Source organism: Phoca vitulina, unplaced genomic scaffold, assembly GCF_004348235.1.
Source record: "Phoca vitulina isolate PV1807 unplaced genomic scaffold, GSC_HSeal_1.0 scaffold99, whole genome shotgun sequence".
NCBI lineage: Eukaryota > Metazoa > Chordata > Mammalia > Carnivora > Phocidae > Phoca > Phoca vitulina.
Window position 1 is genome coordinate 2961173 of NW_022589802.1, and position 26376 is coordinate 2987548.

Here is a 26376-nt window from a genome sequence, read left to right on the forward strand (position 1 = left end):
CATGAGTTCACACACAAAGAACTGCCCTTGCTCTGTAGGGTGTTTAGAAGACTGCTTCTGTGAATGCAGCTCTTCTCACGCTTCTTACTTCTCTGGGATAGTCCTGCAGTGGTGACAGGAAGTACGCAGGGAAGGGGAAAGACTGACGGGGTTAATGACCCACCAGCTGTGGGAGCATGGGGAACTAATTGAGAATGACTCCCCATGGTAGGCTGAAAAACACTCCCCCACCCAAAGAGATCTACATCAGATCCCTGGTGATTGTGAATGTGACATTTTTTGGAAAAAGGGTCTTTGCAGAGGTCATCGAGTCAAGGATCTTGAGATGAAGAGACCATTCTGGATTACCTAGGGAAAGCCCTAAACGCCATCACAAGTATCCCTAGAAGAGAGAAGAGGGAAGACACAGACACGTAGAGAAGGCCACATGAAGGCAGAGGGAGAGATCCGCACGCCGTGGCTACGCGCACAGAGCAGCCAACAGGAGCTGGAAGGGGCAAGGGACAGATTCTCCCCTGAAGCCCGTAGAAGGAGCACAGCTTGGGCAGATCTCAGACTTCTGGCCTCCCAAACTGTGAGAGAATCAATTTGTGTTATTTTAAGCCACCTAGTTTGTGCTAATTTGTACAGGAAACTCCTATCCTGCCCATGTCCTTCCCCGCCCTGTTCCTCTGCCGGTCTTCCCCATCTCCGTGACTGGCACCACCAGTCACCCCCCAGGCCAGACCACCGGGGTGGCGAGCTTATGTGCATCATGTGCTGCGGCCATGATGCGCATTCTTCTCAGGTGTCATCCTGGTACATCTCTACGCCACACACTGTCACCTTCCATCTTACAGACCTAAGGCTTATGGAGAGGTCAATAACCTGCTCAGGGTGTGACAGAGCAGCAAGGGAAGACCTTGGAGGGAAACCCAGGCGAAACTGGTTGCCAAGCGCAGGGTTCTCACTGCCCTGCCTCTCAGGCCGAGTTGGATACACGGAGGTCGTTACATGGGAGACAGCTGAACAGAGATGTCAACGTGACAATGGGACAGACATTCTGCCTCGCCTTCAGGAGGGATCAGAGTGAGATGGAAACTTGGGTATCAAATTCAACATACAGAGAGTGTCTGGAGTCGCGGCATCGGAGGAGACAGCCCGGGGAGATGGTGCAAAGTAGAAAAGAGGAGCCCGGATGGAGCTCAAGGAGCACCACGATTTGGAGGTTGGGGAGAGGCGAGGAACCAGTGAAGGAGACTGAGCTGGCCAGGTCAGAGAGAGGGACCCAGGCAGCGAGATGTCATGACGGTCACACGGACAGAGCAGCTCACTCTGAGCTCAGGACCGATGACAGCTACCACGAACCAAATGCTTTCTCCGGGACAGGCCCTGTCCGGGGCCCTGTACAGTACTTCCAGGAAGCAGACATACTGTCGCTCTCACTTGAGAGGCGAGGCACTTGTGGTCTGGACAGATGAAGTCATGGCCCAGGGTCATGGAGCAAGTAACCAGGCCCCTTCTACTCTCTGAGCATGCTCTATGTTCCTCCATGGCACATTGCGTGGCCACGTGGCAGATCGCGTGACTGTTGCTCAGTGTGTCCCTCCCCAGTGCCTAGCAAGCCGTGACACATGGCAAGCACCCAGGGACTGAGGGGAAATGGCATGTCCGGTGGCTTGTGTGCTCTCTGAAGCGGAAGGTAATGGCTTCTCTCCAGAGTGAGACAGGGGCGGTAGGAGGTTGGCTTTTTGGAGGTTGTACTCAACGATGGAATAATCACCATGGAAAGAAGAGGCCCAAGCTGCCAAGAGAAACAGACTCCCAGGCACTGCTAGGGGGACACGGGCTGGGCGTGGGGTTGGTGACTGCACCCTTACACATCTTGCCATTCTTGTGAGTGATGTGCTCTGGCACACTGTTAGATGCCCGTGCCCGTCTCTTCCTGCTCACCATCCACAGCTAGCCCTAATGCCGCCTCCCCCCAGCCTCACCAGCAAGGCTGACCAGGCCCTCTCCGGGCTCCCCCCACACGCCGAGCTGACCCCTCCTATAACAGAGCACCTCACCGTATCTGTCTTGGTATTTCCCCCAGCACCTGCCCCTAGTAGGTGCGCATTACATGTCTGTGACCCAAGTGTCATTTTACAAGTAAGCATGAGATGGGAAGGGCTGCCACCACCTTCCTGATCTCTGAAATGACGCACAGAGAGGGCCAAGTCCTCTCCCAGATGCACGCTGGCAGGACCACTGTCAGAAAGGCATTCGTGGGCAATAGAAATGACGCAGTTCAGAGCTTTTCCTACTTGGAGAGCAGGTGCTGGAGGCGTGGCCTCTTAGCTGTGGCTGGGTGTGAAGGATCCCGTCCCCTCCAGCTAGCGGGGCTCGAACGGGAGCGGTTTGCGGATGACACTCCTGCATGTGATTTACGGCAACTTTGTACACGTGCCTGGTTTCACACAGGTGACTCCGTTCTAACAGAGCTTCAGACCAGATACGAATTAATCAAGTTATCTCCATAGTTCACGGGTTAAAGGGACTCCCAAGGGCCTCATGATCATTTCATTAAAAGTCTTACTTGATTCTTTAGGTGATAATCCTCTTTCTGGGTCTTTGCTTAATTAATTCAGCAGCCAGGATGGTGGAGAAGCAATGAGAGAGACGCTGCACAAAGCCTCACAGGTTATATAACGGTGAGGAATAGTTGGGGGCTGCTCAGAAGACGCCACCTTCAGGTGGGGAGGAACTCCGCAGTCTAACTGAACTGCATAACAACCTACGGCCACCACGTAACAAAAGAGCCACCATTTCTGTAACGTTACTGAGAACGTACCTTGTTGGTATCAGCGACACTGTTTTGTCGGGCATCGAAGATGATAAGTTTGTGAGACTGTGCGTTAGCATCCATTATCGTTTGCAAGTATTTTTCATCTTCTTTGCAGCGTTTATCATTGGGACCCACAAGTGGCTGGCTGCAACGGGTAATCGTTGCCTGACTTTCTGGATGAATCCACGATAACACCTAGTGTTTGTAAGCAACAAACATTAGTACGGTTCCTAAAACAATATGTGCCCTGATTGCCAGGCAGTAAAAAGAAGTTGTCTTTTCAAGCAAGGCCTCTTCTGCATTTTCCTCGAAGGTGAGGGCTGAAACCAACGACAGCATGACAGTGGCTCTGGAACTCTCTGTGTCAGGTGGAAAGAAGTCTGACTAGATAAGCTCCAAAAATCCCCTTCCACCTCTCAAATTCTATGACTCTAAGGACAACAGAAACGAAGTCAAACTGACTAATGTCAAGCCTCACTCCTATTTGAATGACTCGTTTTATTTTGTCTCCTAATTTAAAAACATCTTTGTATCTTCACGATCACATATGTGGCAGAATGAGGGCAAAGTGAAGACAGTGTCTTATGAGATCTAAAGCTAGGCCCCCAAACCTCCAGTTTTCCTCAGGTAGCCAGGAGACTCCGGATTATACCCGACCACAAACTCTAGGCTCAAAGACGCTCACTCCCTCCTTGGTTATAGTGAGAGTGCCATGCGTGGACATGTTATGTTCAAAGTCATCAAACTGCACATGTGCAGTTACACCTCAATAAAGCTGTTTAAAACACTTCAGCCCCTGCCGGCCCCTACGTTGGCTTGGGTAAGGGTGCAGCATTCCACTCAGCGTCTAAGAGAGTGTCTTTGCTCTAAGATGGCTTGACGAACCCAGCGATGGATGCTGTTAATGCAACAGTATGCTCTTTCTTGCTATGCCTTTGTTAGTCTCCACAGCCTATTGAGGGTGTTAGGCTTATTTTTTCACTTTCTACTTTGTTCACTAGAGTTTTTTTCTGTCTTGTTTCCTTCCATATTAGATCTAATACAGTCTGTGTTTATGCCTGAGTGACGATATTTATTACTTACCGGGACTCTGCCTTTTGCTCGAAAGGCTGCCACTTTTGAAAGGTCAGCATCTTTCACACTAGTTGGCACGACAATGACAGCAGGGTAGGTGTCACAGAGCTCATAGTTACTGTTCACTTTGGATATTTTCCAGCTCTCATTTGGCAAGCCCTGCAGGGTGTCAGAGCAAACTTTTGCATTTTCAAAAAGTACTAAGTGTGAACCACATCCATTTCTTATTTTCTCCGAAAAATCCATTCATAATTTGTTGTTCACTGCTACTTAAAAGTTTAAATATATGATTATCTAACATAACCCATTTCTTACCTATTTTTAAAAATGTAATGAAGCAGAATTTCCAAACATATTTTAAAATGGTAAAAATTACATACTAGAATCCCAATTCTGTACATTTCTTGCTGTGTTTTCTATAAAGAATGAGCATGGTATTGCTTTCGAAAAACCCATGAACGTTCTTTAGGGACACAGAAACGTTTTACAAACATCTACAGTAAGTAATATAAATCACCATACCAAATATACAGTGGACACAAAGATTAAATGTCATGAAAACAGTATCTTATTGGAACACCATACCATACTGATGTAGTCATGCCATACACTTAATCTAAGTTAAGCCATTGGTTTTGATCCTTACTCATCAACTCATTACCAGAATATCTAATAAAAACCATCTGGCCGATTCGCTTTTTAAACCCCTGTGCTAGTACTCCACTTGCCTTCTGGAAAAAGGCTGACTAGCAGCAGCATCAAAGGTCTGGCATCGGGTGAATGGGGCATCCCAGGGATGAAGAACCTACAAGTTAGGTAAGTTATACCAACGCACAACTTGTTTCAAACGGTTTTTTTCTCCACTAAATTTCTAACCTGTTAGAAAAGAGAAAGATGCTCAACCCATTATTTTTGGCTTGATAAGGACCATATTTTACCTGTCTCTTATATTCAGATACAGGATCATAAACTTTCCACCCATTCGTTGGAAATTTTTCTTTGTAGTTGAATGCAAAGAGTGTCTGGATACAAAAATCACAAAAATACACATGTCAGTTTTTCTTTGCTATATCATATACCCAACAGTAAAGCTTTTCATTCAGCTATGAGCTAAATATATTAAGATTTCTATTCTAACCTGTAAATTTGGAAGCAACACATTGGCACTTTCCTTAATCATTACATAGAACTGATAAATTTTAAATATCCTAATATTAGTCACAGAGAGAAAAGAGATAAAGGAAACCTCTGGAAAAAAGGAATAATTAAACATGACTTTTTGGACCTCCCCCCAACACACATGCAAAGGTGTATTTTGGTGTACTTGCCTGCCCATTGGAAAGAGGAAATGCAAGTTTGTTGAGGTTTTCAAATATCCCAAGTTTACTCTGTTCTTCCTGCTTATAAGCAAGTCGCAAGTTCCTCATATCCTATTAAACAATTAGCAAAACTCATTTAGTGAACATTTATTATCTATGAGTCAGACACCATGCTCTAAAGAGATAAACAAAATATTTGTATTCATTTCTCATGTGATAGATTACTTCTACTAACAAAAGACAACAAAAGCACCTCCAACAAGGTAACAGCCATTGAAGAAACTGGAACAAAGGGGACATGTTGGGGAAAGAACTCATCAGATGGAAGCAAGAAGAAGGTTAGTACCTGGAAGATGTGCCTTCAGGTCCTGTGCACTGACTGCTAAAGGTGTGCTACAGAATCAGCTGCGAGCATTAAGCTGCCCAAAGAGCCGACTGCAGATTTTGCACCATCCATAAAATAGAAATGCGACAGAGGTTTCTCCCTGCGCTCACAGCAAGGACTCTGTATCACGTCGAGACTATGTCCCTCAGTGCGCTCCTTACAGAAATTATGATGCTGTTTCCCAGAATGTTTCTTAAACGCCCCACCATGAAAGCTGCTGGCCGAGCCCGTGGGAGTGCTCCCAGTGAGGTGGCTCTGATTTCTCCCCAGCACTGGTTTGAGCAGGGCCCCCTGACCTTTTTAAACCTATGCCGTGAAACACAAAAGTCTCATTCTTCTTAACATGACATGAAATTTGAAGATAAATATGACCACAAACAGATTAAAGTAAGAGCAATTCGGGAAGTGGCAAAGTTATTGTTGCAATATTATTTATAAGAGAGAAGAATGGAAATGACTGAAATGCCCGTCGATAGAGGCTGGTGCGCTGAGGAGCTCTCAGAAACCAGCGGCAATTCTGCACTGATACCAAGGAGTTCCAAGACACTCCGTTACGGGGGAAAGAGGGGGCAGATGGGCTATGTAATACACTACCATCTAGGTTTGTAAAGACCACACGGACACGCCTGTGCGCCCACCTGCTGGGACTGGAACAAGGTGGCTGGGGGGTTGGGTGGCCAGAGACTTACTCTTCCCTACACACCCCTTTTGTACCTTCCGAATTGTGTACCACCTGTTAAAAGAAACCAAACCTTACGCCCTGCAAGGCTCTCAGGTAGGAGCTGAGAGGGCTGGGAGCATGGCCCTGGCATGCTAGGCTGGAAAACATTTTAAAGCAGCTATCAGCAAATCTCACCCCGGCCATGAAAACAGCTTCACTCAACAGCCCCAGGCACCTGCCTAAGCAACGTCACTTCCCAGTGCGCCCTCCCTCCAAGCTACTCTGACTACACACACACACACCTTTGTAGCTGATGGAGCTCACTTGCTATTTAGGATTGCTGAGAATGCAAATCATTCCAAGCAAAGGAGAGAGCAGGTGCGAAGACTCAAAGCCCGGGGGGGGGGGGACGAAGGGAGGAGACACAAGGTGAGTGTGAGCAGCTGAAGGAACCGGACTAGCGACAACGAGAGGAGGGTGGCCGGAGGCGAAGCTGCACAGGGCAGTCATCCAGCTCAGACACACAGGCTTTTGGTGAGTCTTCCCTCTAGCCTAAGGATGATGGGAAGCTACCGGAGAGTTCTAAGAAGGAAAATGTCAAGTTCCCAAACTGCAGGACCATCAAATCACCCCTCTGCTTTAAGTCCCACAACCACTTCACGCGGCTCGGCATGGGGAACCCTGGCCTGAGAAGGATGGATGCGATTTGTCGCAGGATAGCACTGCCCTGAAGTGCCCACAGGGAGTCTAGGACGCCAGTAGATTCATGATCTGCAAGAGTAAAGGATTCTTTGAAAAAATGGGTTCAGCTGCAGTCTGGGGCCACACCAGAGGGAGCTGTGTTCAGAGATGTGATCAAAGCAAACATCGGCAGGAATCCAAACCCTGACCGTGGAAGGGACCCTAGCAATTCCGCACAGACTCTCTTTCCCGGGACTTTAGGGTTGTTAACAAAGTGCACCCCGTGAGGTAAAGTCTTTGGGAATAAGACACACCAGTTAAAGTGTTTCGTAAATGACTACTCATTAAAATCATCACACACATTTCTACTTAATGCACTGGAGGAAGGGAAGAAAACCAAACAAGCATGGCTCAAGTGAAAATCCCAACATCATGTTTTTAATCACAGAATTTGTAGGCTATTGCTGTCTCTTCAGGAAGTCTCTGACCATCCACTGTTCTGAAAGGCCGTGTTAAAACAACAAACTGGAAAAAAGTATTGATCTCTGCTTTTCACTTGTTTCTCTGAAATGTAACAAATAACATCAGCACTTAGGTTATAGGTCCGTGTTTATTACAATACTTCGATAGAAGACAAGAGGTTTACCTCAACAGCTTGCAGAGTAGTATGAATTAGCTGATACAAGATTTGAAGAGGCCTCTGTCCTGAAACCATGGAAGTTACTAACAGTCCCAGGGACTCTCACTGCCCAAAGACCGTGAAGAACGCGTCAGCAAAAGCTCCACACTGACCGCCCGCAGTTTCACCTGTGTTCGCACCATACCTTGCACACAATCTCTATGCCACAGGAATTGTCCCCGTGGCTCTGCGCTCCAATCTTCTCAACTCTGCTAATCACACCAAGGGGAACATCGAGGACAAACTTCGGGTCCTGGGTTTACAAATTAACAAAGGCCTATCAGTGCCAGTCCTCAGGGCTTTCACACTTGAAGTCTTCTCTGGGTGAAAACACACGTTTAGTTTACATTTCCCCTTTGTCCCAACTATGAAACTGAAGCCTGATTTATAACATGCTTTATGAAGTCGATGGCAAGGCTACAGTTAAACTCCTCCCACCAGGTCTAAGTGTGACTTTAACAGCATTTTTTTCTAGATGCAAAATCTATTTCCAAATGTGCACAATTTAAAACTCACCCTGTGGTTCTCTCAGAGTGATGGGATTTCAGGGTTCTTTTTACTTTCTTCTTTATTGTTGACTGTGTTCTGGAGTGTTTTTAAAAATGAAATACCCCTTTAAAAACTTACCCTCTCTACATTCTTGAAGTACATCTTAAAGTCAGTCACCGTCAGGCTTCCACTCACTGCTCCCATAAATGGGCAGATGTACATGACGTCTTTCACTGAAAGAAAGAACCCCAAGTAGCAACTTTAGCCACAGACTTGTGCTTCAATAAATCTTGCGTTTCTAAATATATATATTTGTGATTCCAGTTTTCTAGGAACTTTACCTTTTTTATCACATTAAAGACACAGATAGTCTTCTAAGAAAATTCCATTTTGTACAACAATTCTGATTTGCTACTTAGTGGGGTTTTAAGTAAAGGGCCTCTTAATAAGTTACATTTTGTCATTGTTTTCCAGGTAGTTAACATTTTCCCTGAGTGATAAATTCATCATGTTCAAAAACACAGTAATTAAACTCTGAAGACCCCGGGCTGTTATTTCATCAGTTACTCCTAATGAAAGCTAATGCACCTCCAAAGGAAACTGTTTTACAGATGACAAAAAGTAGAACCACATCAGTGGCGTGGAAAACGACTTCTTTGCTTCAAATTCCTTATCAGCTTCCATATCAATTTTTATTTTCTTATTGTTAATATCAACATATTTAGTATCCCTATCGACAACGTACTGGAGTCCAGCAGGTGTGAAGCAGCTCACGCCTGTCACTTCTCTAAGTGCCCCTACACAGGAACAGCAGGAGCGTATACGGCTACAGAGGAGTCCGATGGGGACAATTAAAGGCACTGAAGTTGTCATCCAGCCAAGTTCTCAAAACACTTCCATTCAACTTTTCTATAGCTCAGTATGTACTGGGCAGCTTCCATTGTCGGGGTTCTAGGGGTAACCGGGCACAGTTCCTGCTCACAAGCAGCCAAGCCCTGTGAGAGGTGCTACACAGGAAATCACTATTATATGAGAGCCTCACAAATGCTATCATCACCGTGGGCACGGTAAGAGCTCAGAAAAGGACCCACTTAGCTCAGCAGGGCAGCAGAGGGTGAGGCGGGATGGGAGAAGGAAGGGAAGGAGGAGAGAGTGCAGAGTTGTTGGAGGTCAGTGTGGCTGGGTCAAAGGGTGAAGCAAGGATGACAGGACATGAGGCCAGGGAAGACTTATTCGTGAAGGTTCACAGCAGCTTTGTTTGTAACAGCCAACAAGGAGAAATGGCCCAAATATCTACCAAGAGATGAATGGATAAGCAAACTGTAGTGTAGCCACATAATAGGATACTGTTCAGCAGTAAAAAGGAACGACTTTTGACGCATTCCACAATATGGATATCAAAATAATTATGCTGAGTGGAAAAAGCTAGACAAAAGAAGAAAATACTCAATGATTACGTTTCTAAAACACTGTAGAAAATATAAATTAGTCTACAGTGCTTGGGGATGGGGAAGAAGGCATGGGAGGGAGGGATTATAAAGGGCCCAAGGACATTTCTGGGGGTGATGGATATGTTCATTATCTTGACTATGATGATGGTTTCCCAGGTGCATAATGTGTCAAAACTCTTCATGTTGTACACTTGAAATCTGTGTAGTTTGCTGTCTGGAGAAGAAGCAGAGGCATGACATATAATTAGCTCTGCATTTTAATCAGATCATTACAAAAGCAGCATGGAGGTAGGGCTAGAAAGAACTCCCAGAGAAGGAATAGTCAGAGAGGCCAGAGGACCACCAGGAGTGAAAAAAGTCCCAGAAGCTAAATGAAGAGTTTCAGGACGCTTGGGTGGCTCAGTCGGTTAAGCATCCAACTCTTGATTTCGGCTCAGGTCATGATCTCAGGGTTGTGAGACTGAGCCCTGTGCAGGGCTCTGTGCTGGGCTTGGAGTCTGCGTGAGATTCTCTCTTCTCTCCCTCTGCCCCTCCCCCTGCTAAAGAGAGGGGGGGGGGGAAAGAAAGAAAAGAAAGAAAAGAAAGAAAGAAAGAAAGAGAAAAAGAAAGAAGAAAGAAAGAAAGAAAGAAAGAAAGAAAGAAAGAAAGAAAGAAAGAAAGCAAGCAAGCTTCAAAACCACCGATAGGATAAGCAGGGTTCAGAGCCACAGGCTAGGATACTCAGCAGCAGTATTGTTTGGAGGCCCTGGGAGAGCCCAGCTACTCAAACATTCCCTTTTTTTTTTTTTTTTAAGATTTATTTATTTATTTTATTTTATTTTATTTTTTTTAAAGATTTTATTTATTTATTTAAGACAGAGAGAATGAGAGAGAGAGAGCACATGAGAGGGGGGAGGGTCAGAGGGTGAAGCAGGCTCCCTGCCGAGCAGGGAGCCCGATGCGGGACTCGATCCAGGGACTCCAGGATCATGACCTGAGCCGAAGGCAGTCGCTTAACCAACTGAGCCACCCAGGCGCCCTTAAGATTTATTTATTTATTTTAGATAATGAGAAAGCGAGGTGGGGGGAGAGGGACAAGCAGACTCCACGCTGAGCACGACATGGGGCTCAATCTCATGACCCTGAGATCACAGCCCAAGCTGAAACCAAGAGTCAGATGCTTAACCAACTACACCACCCAGGCGCCCCTCATTCTTGACACAAGATGATTATACTGAGATGGAGCACACATCTTTGGGAGGGAGCAGTGAGGGAAGAAGGCAACACTCAGGCTAGCAAACTACTGCCCAGCCCAACCCCGGCAATGGTGAGATGAAAAGGTCACACCCAGTTGCCCTCCCGTCTGCCCACGGCACAGTGGACTCCCTGCCGAACGGCCTGGCGGGCCAGAGGGAGGATGGGGGTGCTCTACTCATGCCACTGCCCTTACAAGGCAGGGTGGCAACACACGCTCTTTTTCTTGTGCTCAAATTGTACTTTCTGGAATCTCATAAGCCACTGAAATTCTTTTGCCAAGTTCTCAAAACTGTTATTAGGATATGACATGGATCTTCTGTCAATATATTCTTATAGTGAAGGATTCCAAGGAAGCATTACATTACACTGAATGTCTAATCAGCCTTCAGCTCCTCAGGAAAAGGCAGGCCCTTCTTCTGTTGGTGATGTCACTGAACACTCAACTGGAACTTAGAGCGATCCTATATAGTCTTCTATCTCTTAAGGTCATGAAGACATTAAGAGAATGAACAGACCTAGTCCATTTGTCCCCTAATTAAATTGGTTTGGCTGATCTCCAGCACATACATCACCTGTGCTCGCAAGTAAAGTGCCATTTCATTTTACGGCTCTCTATAAGCGCGGTGTACTCATTAAACTTACCAGTGGCCTTGATGGATTCTCCTGGAAAGAGTGGCGTTTCTTCCATCTGTGCCAGCTTATTTCCATCTCTTAGAGCCTGGCAAAAAACCAAGCAGGAGTAAATCTCACTTGGCTGCTGCATACCTGAGAAGAATGGTGGTGTTCTGTGCTCTTGCTACATGGCTACAGAAGCGTGCAGACTGGATGCCCCCTCCCCCTACAAGACAATCTCAAAGCTCAGCATCACAGGACACCATGCTGCATTTTCTAGCAAATTGTTACACATATTTAAATTCACAGTTAGAAAGCATTAATACAGAAATGGCTTGACATGACAAAAAGATACTGTAACCACTACACAGACAGCTATTATAAGGTGCCTACATAATTTGGAAATAAGGTCAGAAAAAGGTTACCTTCTGAGCATGAAACTAACACAAATGAAATCAACATTAAATGTAGGTGCTTAGCTAGCTGTAGAAATTACCCAGCCTGTAAGCACTATCTAGTGTGGGAAACCCTGAGGTCTAATTGAAGTAACCAGGGAGGGGTCTCATGGCAGTAACATTACTAAGGAAAGCCCTAGGCTTTTGTACTGCAGCCCAGCTACCTGCGTGTGTGCACAAAGCGTAGGGGGTGGGGGAAGGGAGTAGCTAGTGGGCTTGTCAGTGTGCATCCCATCCAGGCCATGAGAGAGCGTGCGCTCATCTGGCAGACAGGGGTACGTCCATCACTACTGCGGAGCAGGGTGTGTTCATCGGGCTTTTCCCAAACCAATTCACCCTGCGCTGATTCCATGCTCACCAAGCAAATCACTAATGACTTATCAGGTTTCCTAACTACAATGATACTAGGAATATGACGTCTTGGATGGCTGCAGAGACACATGCCCAGATTTCCAAATGTCCAGGTTGGCCCTGCTGCCCACTAGCCAGTTTCTTGTGAGTTTGGTTGGATATAGTGCCAGATAGTTCAGGAGAGCTGAGAAAATGGTGTTCGAACTACAAAGCTATGGACCAGAGCCTGAACTCGGGGCCTATTCCAAGTTACTGCCACCCTGTGACATGCTGCCAAGGAAACTGGTCACTTTCTCCTCTGCATCTCTGACACAATGTGTCACGAATAAGAATAAGGTGTTCAAAACCCCAGCAATTCCCAAGCTGTGTTTCATAGAGCATTAAATTCCCAAGAGATGTGAATAGGTCTTTTTCGGTCAAGTTTGGGTAATGTTGGGTTAGAGAAAAGCTAAACTGTGGGGTTTTTTTTTTATTATAGTGAGAAAAGTTTTTAGCATATTAATGTACACCAAATCAGCAAGAGGGCGCTAGAGTATGTCACATTTCCCATACGGATTTGATCAGTGGCTGCTTTCTCCAAAAAATAGTTAACATCAGGAGGCCACTAGTGTTCAGTGGAAAACAGGTCAGACAATACTGTTTTCAGCATAATTTTGTGAAGCAAAATATTTAAAATGGATTAGAATTTATAATTCTAAATTACTGAAAATTATAATTCTAGATTATTGAAAATTCAAAACTAATTTTTTGCATAGTTGTAAGAATACTTCAATATGTTTTGTTAATGGGACTTAAAGGTCAATTTAAAAACCCTATACATCATAGTTTTATCATTTTTATAAAACAAAGGAAAAAGGTCAAAATATAAAAAGCAGGGGCGCCTGGGTGGCTCAGTCGTCAAGCGTCTGCCTTCGGCTCAGGTCATGATCCCAGGGTCCTGGGATCGAGCCCCGCATCGGGCTCTCTGCTCTGCGGGAAGCCTGCTTCTCCCTCTCCCACTCCCGCTGCTTGTGTTCCCTCTCTCGCTGTGTCTCTCTCTGTCAAATAAATAAAATAAATAAAATCTTTAAAAAAAAACTTAAAAAAAAATATAAAAAGCAAATTCCATGCTAACTGTCAGTTGGGGTATGTCTGTTCTACAGGAAGGGTACAAAATGATGCGGTCCATCCTCCTTATCAAGATACACGATTAAAAGAATACAGATTAAGGGCTCATTATTACCTCTGAACAATTTTATTCAGCTTGATGTTTTGGTCCAGATTGGTTTTTAAAACACTTCAGTAAAATTTTTTAGGGACATAGAGAACCGTTAAAGGGTAAATGGAGAATTGTTAATGGATTCATTTTTATACTCACACCTGATTTGGAAACATCTTTTATCAATAAAGCATAAGCCAATATTTATACTTCTAAATGTCCAGTTTTAGAAATACTAACATCACCAATCTTAGAAGTCTTAATTTGAAGTTCTGCTTTCTTTTGCCTGAACCAGTGATTAATTTTACAATATAGTTACAAAGTGAGAAAGCTAGTTCAATCAATATCTAAGTTTAGGGTTACTTCAAACATTACACTGTTAAAGCTTATTTTAATGGTTAAATATTATCATATATAGACCTAAATTCCTTAACTTATATTTAAAAATAAATGGGGATGGGTTATTTTGAAATATATGTACCAAAGCAAGCTGTTCTAATCAACTGAACCTGGAAGGGGAGCGGGGAGGGGCAGGGTGGGGGGGGGATGTGATTCACTTTAAGCTTTATAGCGAGCCACATCAAACACTTTCAAGTCCTCTACACGGGACTAGCTACTAAAAAGTTGCAGATGGGTGACACCAGTGACTGGGACCACTTTGAGAATGTACAGGGCTCTCAAGATTGAGGTTGAAGATCAAATATGTCTCTTCTTTTCTGATAGTCATGTTAAATTTGGCTTGAAATACCTGTGCATATATATGAGGCATGGACGTGCTGGTAAGACATGAGACAAACCTTTCACTAATAATAATTCAATCTGGGGCATGCTTTATAAGTGATGGAAAAGCAACTATCAGAACAAAACAAATGATCCCACTGCTTCTGATTTTCCCATAAAAGTTTGATTTTGTACAGGAAACACATTTAGCTTTAGCTTAGAAATTCAAGAGAAGAATGGTTTCTAAAGGCTCGTTATTTTGTGAGTACAGTAGATTCCCTTAATAAAGCTAGTGTTAGGAAATGGGACTCACACTTGTGCTACATTAAGCTTTGACTGCAACTACCAAGTTGCACAAGACATGATTTGACCCTTGATTTATCCAACCCATGTACAGTACAATCAAAGAATGGAATATTCTTGTGGACAAAATTTGATCTCATGAACGCACTCATTCCTCTTGGCATCTCTGCTCCATGTGTTGCCCAGTTGAGGAATTCCCTGTGATGATCTCATCCAAACCCTGTTCCAGTGACCCTGAAAGTCCAGCGGAAGGCCCACCAGCTCCCTGAATTTGTCCCTGAAGACTCCAGCCCACCAGACGGCCCTGGCCTCTCTGCTACTTTTCTCATCATGAATCGAAGCTGCTGGGTGGACAGTTTCTATAATGGCTGCATGCCAAAAGCAGTGGTTTTCAAATCAGGTTCTTCAAGGTGCTTCCAGGGTCACCAAAGGAGGGTGGGCTGGGCAAAGGCACAGCTGAGCACGGGGGTAGCTGACCATGCTTCCCTGGAGCTGCTCTTCTAAGTGCTTTCATACATGGAGATTCTAAATAAGCTTTGGAGAAAGTTCTGAGGCTTTAAAAGACTCCAGAGGGTCTTGAGGAACCGAGCAAAGAGTAAGCACTCAAGAATCTTGATGCATGATTTTTTTTTTCTGATTAATAAATATAACCCACATGGACTCATTCTACAAATACCTACAAGGTACCAGGTACTATGTTGGGCACAGATCATGCAAATTTGAATAAAGCAAAGTCTATAACCTCAAGGAGCACCCTGAGCATATGCATCTGTCCCCTCTCAATCTCTGTGAAGGCATTTCAGAGTCCTGCTGTGACTAAGACTCCTTACCTCATAGCTAACCCTATCTGGGAAAACTGAGAAGCACAGATGAACAAATTTCTGGTTGACAAAATGTTGGATAAACCAATTTTTGCAAATAATGTCATAATGGAATCTACCAAACTTGGACAGGAGAGCACTACTGTAGTGGAAAAGCATTTGCTTATCATCTAGAAATCTAGTATGAAATGGCTTCTAAATACACGATCTGTAGCTACAAACAGATGAACATGTAGAACTTGCCACCTGATCAGCTTCGGCTTCAGAAGGGTAGCCATTGTGTTCTTCCTGAATCTCCTGCACAGCACCAGGTGCATGGACAAGAAAGGGCAAAGAGGAGAAAGAGAAACACGTGCAAACAGACAGGTGAAAGGACAGAAGTTCTTTTTTAAAGAGACACTAAGCATGTAAAAGTTGACACACCTTTCACGGCTTTGCATATATCACAACATTTTCCCCCTTGGAGTTAGGGAAATAACGTGTTGGTCATCTATAGCATCCTCAGCCTAAAATGGAGTATCTATTCTGTGCTTGTGTTGGGGTGGAAAAATGAAAAGCAAACAAACATCATGGATTTCAAAGAATGTGCGGTCTATATTAAATCAAGCAATACTATAGCATATGGCAAAGAAACAAAATAACAGACACATAATATGCTCATAGAACATAAAGCATACCATAGTAACCAAGTAAAGGGCAAAACCAAGCCAAAATACAAAGGCAGTTCATAGACACGTATTTTAAATGCAGTAAAGTACTCATATACTCTACAGAACTATTGCTCAGGGCTCAAGTCCACTAGTATTAACAAGCTTTCCACACACATGCACATGCACAGATTACATGCTGGAGACATATATATACATATAATCTGCAAATTATTGCTAAATAAATGTTGTGCTTTATGAATCAATACCGTATTAAAGGTTTCTAATTACAGTATCAATGTTCTCCAAAGAAACAGCTAAAAGGTCACATATCTTTAAGTGTTTTTGAATCTCTTTAAAGGTATACTGTGCCTAATTTAACCTCTTCATAGAATCAATTCATTTTTGAAACTTTAAAAATTGGACTTTCGGTTCAGCAGGTGATAAAAGAACATAAATGCTGAAGACGCCAAGATGATAACCCCTTTTAAAAGTTGTATCAGCTCTCTGAGGCTGCAAATATTAAAATTTGGCATAGATATATTTTTTCTTCATGAAACTTTGGTTCCCATGACTATATTTCTCTAAAAGGCAATCAGTGAAGAAGTAGCAAAGCTTTACAAGAACTTACTATTTCTCCCCTTTCATTTTTGTCAATATGGTGAGATCGCTACCTAATTCATTGTCCTGCTTTATCATCAGACTGGATTTACCACAGTTGGTACGGCTACCATTCAAAGCAGGGTCATTTTTAAAATGCAACGGGTTTTGAAATTTCCATTTTTTTAAATACAAAGAAAAGGAATCATTCTTTGATAAAATTTTTAAAAACAGAAAAATGAATGACTAAACAACAAAAAACTACACAGTACTTCGAAGTCCATGCAAATGGGAAGCCAAACACTGATATTTAACAGTGTGAATCAGTGAAAGAAAATGATTCCCACAAGTAAAAGGAAATGTGGTGAAAACAAGATTAAACAGAGATAAACCAACTGGGATAACAAGAATTTGACTTAACCTGCTTATTTTTGTACTACTTCATTGGCTTCAGTAAGATTAACCATTTTAAACTCAAGTCATTATTCTGTCAAAATCCACATTATTTTCATTGAATGGAAATAGGTTAATTTTCAACATCTGATACTCAGGTTCAAACGCATGCACATTACCAATCTTTGTCTTGCTTTATGCATATTCTGAAATAAAGGGAAGGAAAGTCATGAGGAAAATATAAGCGACAATCCACTACTCATAACAGCTACATCTGTATTTTAAGAAATATTAAATGGAACTGATTCTGTTAAATTTATCCACAAGACTGGCACTTCTGCTCTTTAGATTCAGCATGCAAACAGAAAGGTGACTTGAAATCTCACTTAGATAGGATGGACAGCAAATCACCACTTTGTTGGTGCTGTTAAATTCTTTAGCATGAGTTATGTGGTAGGCGAGGTGAAAAGAGGACTCTGCAGGCCTGGCCACAGGAGCCCCTGGCATGAATCTCCATTTGGTCAGAATTCATGTAGCCCAACAAGTCAGTACTGCACACTGGCATCCTGCCCTCACACACACTGGCTTTCATCGCACATAAAAACACCGTAACAAATAAAGCGTTTCTAGTGAACACTTAAAGCTATGACACAGCACAGCAAGTTGATCGGAGTGACTCATAAACCCAGTGAGAAGGCAGAGAACACTAAATAGACTAAGTGTTCGATCAAGCACAGAGACACACAAGTAGGAGGTCCATGTGCCGAAAGCCACATATCCTTACCCTTATATCAGGCCTCCTGAAAACCTGTTAGTTAAAATACAGAACATCATCATCATGGACACATTACTATTGACCTGTGAAAGATGCTGTTAAGCTCACCAGCCCATCCCGATGGAACAGAATAATCCTCTAACTAAACCAACCAGATCAATCCTAACACATTTGCCCTCCAAGTTTTGTTTGCTATCAAATCAATCTTAACACATTTGTCCTGTAATTCTCAGGCAAGTCTCTGATTTGGAGAAACTTATTGCCCTTAGGCTAAGACAAACTACATTATTTTAAACACAAACCCCTTCTGTCAAGTACCATTATAAGCCATTGTGAACAGGCTGTGTATGAAAAGTTCAGTTGTGTGTCTGTTTGGAATACTGAATGCATTTTCCCCATAGAAACAATGACACAAAACGGCGGTTCTGCTCCCAAAGCAGCCCACAGAAACAAAACAAAAACGGAACCCAAAAACCACAAAGCCCCCACACTTGACCCAGAGCACGGCTCAGCTGTTTGCACTAATGGTATCATAAACCCTAGTTAGCCATAAATCTTAAGCTGGTTTCTATAGAAATCATATTTCCAACTCGTACTCGGGACTCCAAAATCAAACTCCCTGCTGTGGCTGCCCACCCCCCCACCCCCCGCCGGTGACTGCCCCTCACCCTACTGCACAGGGAAGAGGCAGCTGCAGGTGGGAAGAGGTAGCTGGTTCTGCTGGGAGGGGAGGGGGGAAGTCAAGCTTTATTAACCCTCGCCCGTGACTTCTACTTGAACATGCAGTGTATGCATCGGGGAAGCTCTGGCTGGAGAAAACACCCAGAGAATGGATGGAAAGCGAGGAAGACATGAATGTCTTGTTCCTCAATCCACAGTCGGAAATCCTACCATCTAATCACCATATGTTCTAACGGAAACAGATTAAAAAAAAAAAAATCAGCGAAGGTTCCAATTATCAGCTTTATAGGTTTTACTCAGGATAGATAAGATCATATGACTACAAGGCTACTGACTTCAAAAAACATCATTGTATCATCATTAAAATACCCTCTGATGTAAAAAAGGTTCTGAATTAAGTGATGATACAGTAGCTCAAAAACCTAAAGCCCATAAATTCCTAAATATAGACTAAACTAAAAAACCTAAACCTGGCTTTTTTTTTTTTTTTTTGCAGGAGGGGGCAATGGGTATGTTTATCCTCTTAATTGTGGTGATTAAGAGGTGTGTACCTATCAAAATGTATCAAGTTGTATACTTTAAATGTGAATTACACCTCAAGAAAGTTATACAAAATCAAGAAAATACATGCCTATGTTAGTAAACAACACAAAATGGGGCACAGATGGCAATACAAACTCAAAACAGAAGGTCTCCCCTCTCCGAGCATGTTCATTCCCTAGTGCATGGTTCTATGTGTAGTGCGAGTAGCAGAGAGGAAAACAGTGAATTTTTTCCCAGACAAGCACCAAGATTTAAATTTGTATAAAAGTCTGCATTGGGGTTAAAACTCCCTTCCTCTGCTCTCAGGTTCTTTTCAAGACATCGTTTGGGGCACTCCGCACCAGAGAGGCGAGGGCTCCCGCTGACCACTTGCTCCTGGTAAGGGGGTCGGTGTGCTCTTCTTTGCCCCCCTGGGCACTCCGGGATCTGTGCCCCAGCGCACCGGGAGGGCACGGCCTGGTGTCCCTGAGCGGTGGCGAGTCTGCCTGTGTGAGCCCCGCCCCGAGGAAGAGGCTGCAGGTGTCCACGGCTGCCTCTGGACCTCCCGTGGCCTCACACCTAAGCCAGGCCCTCCAAGCCAGCTTTGATCAATTATCGTGGTCTAACTCTGTTTGGCTCCTGTCTTAATTCTTCATAAGGTAACAGCGGACACCACTAAACCTCCAACAGTGTGGAAGGACTTCAGGAAGTTGTCAACCGCGGCCAGTGCCAGTGATACAAATACCAGCAAGCAGATGTGTTGAAGGGGTTGTGCTAGATGCTTCACACGTGTCATCTCAGCCCTCCTGACCCTCCCAGCCACTGGGAAGGAGATACTGTTATCCCCCCGTGACAGATGAGGGAACCGAGGCAGCAGGAGGTAGAGTAACTCACCCAATGTCACACAGCCAGCAACAGCAGAGTGGGAATTCAAACCCAAGCTGGCTGGCTTTAGCGCCCATGTTCTTACCCTCAATATGCCACCCCTCCCCACCCCGAACCTTTGCCCCTTCTGAAGGAGGTTGACAAAGGCCCTCAAGGCTTAATGCCCAGAATGTCCTGCTCTGCCCTCCTCACTCCTCTCACCACATCTTGTTTACACATCTATGTCAAGCCTCACCACAGTCCAACTTGAACTATATGTTTTGGTGTCTCTTTCCCCTATTAGGAATTCCGTGCAGCCCAGCCCCTTGCACATGACAGGTGCTCATATCACGACTGTGGACGTGCATGGGTGTTCAGTGATCAGACTGTGTTCCTCCAGTATTGGTTTGTACTACCACACACATTTATGTAGACTGAGAGTATACAGTAAATAAGGACCGTGTGCATTTCATGCATAGGCTGCCCTATTTAATAGATTAAACCTCTGCTGTAACACCCATTATGCAGATGAGGACACTGAAGCTCAAGAAGGTTAAATAACTTGTTGGGCAGCTCGTTAATTACAGGACTGGGACTCAAGGCAAAGTGCTCCGAATCCAAAGTTTATGATCTTTTTGATAAGCCACATTAGACAATTTTAAGTCAAATAAGTATCAGTGTTTTATAAGTGACCTGTTTAGAACTTATGCATCTAAGAGGCTTCTTTTCAAGAAAACACTGTGATACTGAAGTAAAAACACCCCTGTTTTCTATTTTAGGCGTGAAACCTACAAATAAAGTAATTCTGCTGTAGCTATCAGATCACTACAAAATGAGTTAAAAAGAAGAGGTTTGTACCCTGCTCTGAAGAGTGAACTGTTGGCTCAGGAGATCATTCCTCTTGCTGTTGGTGTCTTAATAACCAGAATTCTACCCAGCTTGGTGGTCAATGGCTGGCTAGAGTCAGAGGCCCAGGGCAGGTGAAGACAAATCTTCACTTGCCATCAAAATATAACCCCGGTCTTTGGGAAACTAGCCACACCTGAATCTTGCCTGACCCCCTTTGTCAAACTTTAGCCTGCAATAGTCATTTTCCACTCTCTGAAGCCCTCCAGGAAAGGTGATGAAGGAGCTGTTCATGTTCAATTCCACCCTCGATGAAACAAGCTGGCCCCAATTGCCACTTAGGAAAGGGATATTTGTAACTCAACTAGTAAACTGAGATCTGATAACTGCTGATATCCTTTCACTAACTAAATTCTACCATCTTTACTAGCATAACTTTGTTTCATTTAAATAATACTTCTGATATATCATGAGTTTTAAACAGCAGTCTGTAAAAATCTTGACTTTTCAAAAATTAAATTTTAATTTTGGGATAATTGTAGATTCACATGCAGTTGTAAGAAATAATAGATTCCACGTATCGTGTCATTCAATTTCCCCAATGGCAGCATATTACAGAACTATAGAGCAATGTCAGCACCGGGGAAACGGACACTGATACAATCAAGATGCAGAACAATCTCATCACCAGGAGGACCCCTACTTTCACCCTTCTATAGCCACATCAGCTTCCCTCGCCGTCCCTCCCCTTCTTAGCCCCTGGCAACCAGTAATCTGTTTGTGACTATAATTTTGTTATTTGAAGACTGTTACATAAATGGAATCATATAGTATATGACCTTTGCTGAGTGGCGTTTTTGGCTCAGTGTTAATTCCCTTAAGACCCGTCCAATTCTTTTCTCTGTCCTTTCTATTCTGCTATTGAACCCATTCATTGAGGGTTTTTTTTTTAAATTTCGGTTACTATATTTTTCAGTTTTAAAATTTCCATTTGGTTCTTCTTTATCATTTCTCTGCTGAAACTTTCCTATTTCTTTTCTCTCACTTCCTCTGTTTTCATTGTTTCAAGCATATTTGTAATTGTTTATTGAAGCAATTTGATGATGGCTTCTTTAAAATCATTTTCACAGAACTCTAACATCTGTCATCTCAGTTCTGTCACCTATTGATTCTCTTTTTTCATACAGTTTGAGATCTTTCTGGTTCGTGGTATGACGAGTGCTTTTCAGTGGCAATCTGAACATTTTGAGTACTAGTTATGAGAGTAGGGATCTTACTTAGACCTTCTGCCTTTGCAGGCTTTCTCGGACACTGCTGCAGCAGAAGCAGGGCTTCCGCCTCGTTGCAGTCAGGTAGGGGTAGAAGTCCAGGTTCCCCACTCGGCCTCCATGGACACCACGGGAGGGGGGATTCCTGGTTACTGCTGGGTGGGGGAAAGAGTTCCAGCTGCCCACTAGGCTGCTACGGATATCTCCCCAGCTGGCAGTGGCACGGAGACCTTGTTACTGCCCCCGACACGGCCTCCGCCGACGCCACAGCGGAGGGCGCAGCCTCCTTACCAGCGGGCGGCTGGGGAAGTCTGAGTCTCCACTAGGCTTCTTCCGACACCATCACCACCGCACGGGTTCGGTGGGCCTCATTAGATCCTGGCAAGAGAGGGGGCACCTCTAGGCTCCCAACTTGGCCTTGCTGGCGGGGTGGGTGTGGGGCCACAACTTTTTCTGTGGTGTTTGGCTAGAGTACAGTGGGGAGTGCCTACAAGTTTTCTTTTTGCTAGGCTGTCCCTTTCCTGGTCCTTCGGCTTGAGAGAGTAGGCTTTTATTGTCCATGCCTGTTGGCAGTTCTGGGTTGCTGGCTTCTTCAGCAACAAGTCTGGGACATATGTGGCAGAAACTAAACCCAGGGACTCACCACCGTGTCATTCCTTGGGTCCTGAGATCCCTGACCAGTCTGCCTTCTACTTTTCAGGGCACTCTTATGTTTATTTTATAGCTGATGTCCAGGGTTTTGGGTTGTACTTAGCATGAAGAATAGGAAAATGTACATTGGCTCCATCTTTCCAGAAGCAGAAGCCGAAATCTTGACAATTTTTTTTTTAAGTTTTTAAATTCCAGTTAGTTAACATACAGTGTAATATTCGTTTCAGGGGTAGAATGTAGTGATTCATCCCTTCTATACAATACCCGCTGCCCATCACAAGTGCACTCCTTCATCCCCATCACCCATTTCACCCATCCCTCCGCCCACCTCCCTCAGCAACCCTCAGTGTGTTCTCTAGAGTGAGGAGTCTATTTTATGGTTTGCCTCTCTCTTTTTTCCCCCTATGTTCATCTGTTTTCTTAAACTCCACATATGAGTGAAATCGTATGGTATCTGTCTTTCTTTGATTTATGAAATCTTGACATTTTTAAGAAATAATTTTTCCTGACAAGTAACCCTGGGAGATAGGATAGCACTCTTCTAGTGCAGTGGTTACAAACTGGAGGCCTATTGCTCAAACAGGCAGTAGGAGGGTGTTATTTTAAATTGTTTTTAAGGGGACATGCTGCTTTCCATTGCCCCCTCCCATGTCTGCCTAGCTTGTAGACATCTGCATTTTTTGTTTAGGATCCAGAATTTACTCACCATACTAACTTGTTAAATGATTACACTTAGTACAGGACCTCTCCATTTTCTCTTTTTTCTTTTGAATGTTTAAAGAAGAGATCTAGCTACTGTGTGTACATGGACAAGGGGATGAGAAACAGAGGTGGTGGGATAGTGATGATGAGGTCACTTCTACTAATGACTCCTAAAAAGTCTCGTTACAACTTGTAACCGTATTATTTCATCTAATCTATGGAACATTACATTCAGATCCTGTTCTTAAAATCTTTGATAAACTCGAGAGACTTTTACTCTTTGTTAGCCCAGTAAAAGTGAAAAGCAATTGAGTTGAGTTGGTAGTGGGGCGCAGGGAGGGGGTCAAACAAAACATTTTATTACATTTCTAGTAGTCTTAATGATCGGGCTAATCTTTAGGATGACTTGTTATTAAAGCATACATTTATTAATTTAGTTGATCCACAATTCAACATAATAGCTATTTACCTTTTCAGCTGGGACAATGTTTCCCAAATTTCTGTCATTTCATATACCATCTCTACAAGTTTGGTTTGCTCTCTCTCTACACCGCCTATACTAATATTAGTATTTATCTTTATAGTGACTTTAAATCAACTCCTTTTTCATACTTTGCCTAGCTCTATACAATAACATCCATTAAAACACAAGTTCAATGTGCTACTTTTTCTAACACATATTTAAAACAATTATATAACTGTGAACATACGTCCACAGACATACCATCTAAATTTATCTCATGTGATAAAAGTGATAATCTTACCATAGTTTGGGTGATCTGACCCTGAGCCTATTGTCAATTTATGATATGAATAAATAAAACAACTGTTCTCAAAAACCTAACCTGAGTTGCTAATTATTCTGATTTGTAAGAATGTACCAGAAACATATGGTCCCATCACCAATTTCAAAAGCTATAAACCTAGGAAGCCTAGCGTTTCAGATTTTATTATACGTAAGAAATATATGAGGCCCTTGGTTCCACACCTACAGAGATTCTGACTCACTGGGGGGGATGGGGACCACTGAAGCTACATTTTTGCAGACACCCTGGGGAGTGCTGATGTGGGAAAACCCTACAGTGGACAGGGCAGGGGGACAAAATTTTAAATGCACTCTAGCTTTTCAGTGGGATAGCTGTCCTGCTGAAAAACCCCAAGTCTAACTATGTGATATTAAGCAAGTCATCTGACATCTCCGAGCCTTGGTTCTCTCATCTGTTAAATGATCATAATAACAGCTACGTCCTTTGGTTGTTTTAAGGCTGAAATGGATTATATGTCAAAAAGTATTACAAAGCCAACAAAAAAAGTATTAGAAAACCATAGAGCCCTATACGTGCTCGCGGGTTGATGAGGAGGATGTAACACCACCCTCAGCAGCCTACAAGGAAAAAAAACAATCCGCATTTCAAATCAAGATGCAAGTGCTCGGCTCCATAAGCACCTGCTCCCATTTAATTACTGACATCAAGCTTAACCTATAATAAATTAACCCCCATATTGTGTGTGGGTTTCAAATAAGATATCTGCACAGTAGATAATTTGAAATATTATTGACTGATGCCTGCAAATTAGATCCTCAAGGAATTGTGTCTGGACCTTCAGGAAAAACCGCATGCAATGGTCCCCGTGCCAGGGGTATTCCAGAGTCCCATCTTGGGGGCTCAGATTTTAAGAACTACTTTATAAGTAGCATATAAAAGTATTCTTGTGGTTTAGAAACATTTTACACTTTTATTATTTAAAAAAAGTCTCTTCTTAAAGAAAAAACTCCCGAATTATAAATTTAACTCTGACTACAGGGCAAATATAACAAAGACGATTAGAAAACATGTTCTCTTACAATCATTCATCAAAAGCTTTAGCTATGATCTGATGTAGGTACCTAAAATTCAATTTACAAAATATAGAAAAGCCTTCTTTTTTTTTTTTTCAGAATGCCATCTGTTAAACCATTCCAGCATGAGCTAATTCTGCTACACAAAATTTGTAAATAGACTAAAATCAAAAAAACGTCGTTGCTTCGTGTTAAAGCACAGATTCAGTCTAATCTATTAATGTAGAGGTTAGAAAGCTATGCACATAGTCAACATTCAGTCTTTTCTAGAACCCACACAACACTAACAAATATTCAAGCATAATGAAAACATTACAGTTAACTCCTAATTGTCTGGAAAGAAAATCATTCCAAGGCCTGAGAGCTATTCTCTGCTAACATGGGTTCTTGAGCCTCTCTACTCAGTGGGGCAGTTTCTCAGCTAAGACGGGGCAACAGGGCGCCTAGGACTGGTGGGGTCGGCAGCTGCTCAGCCACCAGCCGCTCGGGCACCAGTGATGCAGCAGATGCTCCTCCCACCTGCAGCTGGCATATCTGCCCAGCTGGGTTTGGAACCCCAGGAACCCCAGCTGCTCCTACGTGGACAAACATGAAAACCAGACAGCAGGGAAACCTATTGAGAGTGACATACTGCCACTCTTCTGGCTGAGCAGATTATCCAATTTCTACTAATCCAAAGCCCTGCTTTCCTCTGGTAGGCCTAATTAACAGCATCGGACGGCTTGGATGAAGTACAGCATGATAGCCAAATTTCAATTATATGGCCTCTTGAGTCAGTTTCTGCACTTGGTGTGTTATGAGATAGAGAGGAGAGGAACGGAGGCCAGAGCCCTTAAGCAAGGAGCATCTATTAAAAATTAATTAAGATCTTTATTGTAGTTCTTGAACTGTTTGTAAGACTTGGTGCCTGGCAAGGACCATGATTTTGAGAGACTGTTGACTGAGGGTAGTCTGGGATACTAAATGTAGTTCGCCCATACTTGTGAAAATCAATTATCTTTTCCAAGCAGGCACAGATAACTATAATAAAATGAAACCTCAATTCAAGCAAATGCTACTACTGCAATGTAAGCACGGTTTAATAGTTTGTTGACATTAAAACAAGGTTAGTCTTAGCCTTAACAAAGATGGAGCGCATAAGTTTGTGATTTTTTAACTGAGTCAACAAGTATTTACTGAGCACCTGTAATATTCCAGGACTGTGCTGGGAAGCAGTGGTGAGTAAAAGAGCCCCAGTCTCTGCTGACAAGGAGCTTATCATTCTCAACTTTAGAATAAACAGAGAATACAAATTAAGGACCAAAAAATGAGGCTGCCCATACAATATTCTGGAGTTCTGCAACTTT

General features: G+C 43.3%; 1 protein-coding gene across 8 annotated transcripts in view; it reads right to left on the reverse strand.

The window, feature by feature from the left end:
• MTMR1 (myotubularin related protein 1) overlaps positions 1–26376 on the reverse strand; it is a 61480-nt gene that overhangs the window by 28381 nt on the left and 6723 nt on the right. Inside the window, exons 2-11 of one of the 8 annotated variants that reach the window (XM_032397410.1) lie at positions 17666–17689; positions 17061–17087; positions 15485–15538; positions 11424–11499; positions 8233–8327; positions 7751–7858; positions 5209–5310; positions 4819–4902; positions 3890–4039; positions 2813–3001 (exon numbers count right to left, since the gene is read on the reverse strand). In XM_032397410.1, the coding sequence (XP_032253301.1) occupies positions 2813–3001; positions 3890–4039; positions 4819–4902; positions 5209–5310; positions 7751–7858; positions 8233–8327; positions 11424–11499; positions 15485–15538; positions 17061–17084 (882 nt within the window). In that variant the 5' untranslated portion in view covers positions 17085–17087; positions 17666–17689. The remainder of the gene's footprint in view (positions 1–2812; positions 3002–3889; positions 4040–4818; positions 4903–5208; positions 5311–7750; positions 7859–8232; positions 8328–11423; positions 11500–15484; positions 15539–17060; positions 17088–17665; positions 17690–26376) is intronic. The other 7 variants (XM_032397409.1, XM_032397412.1, XM_032397411.1 and 4 more) reach the window with 7 other exon arrangements.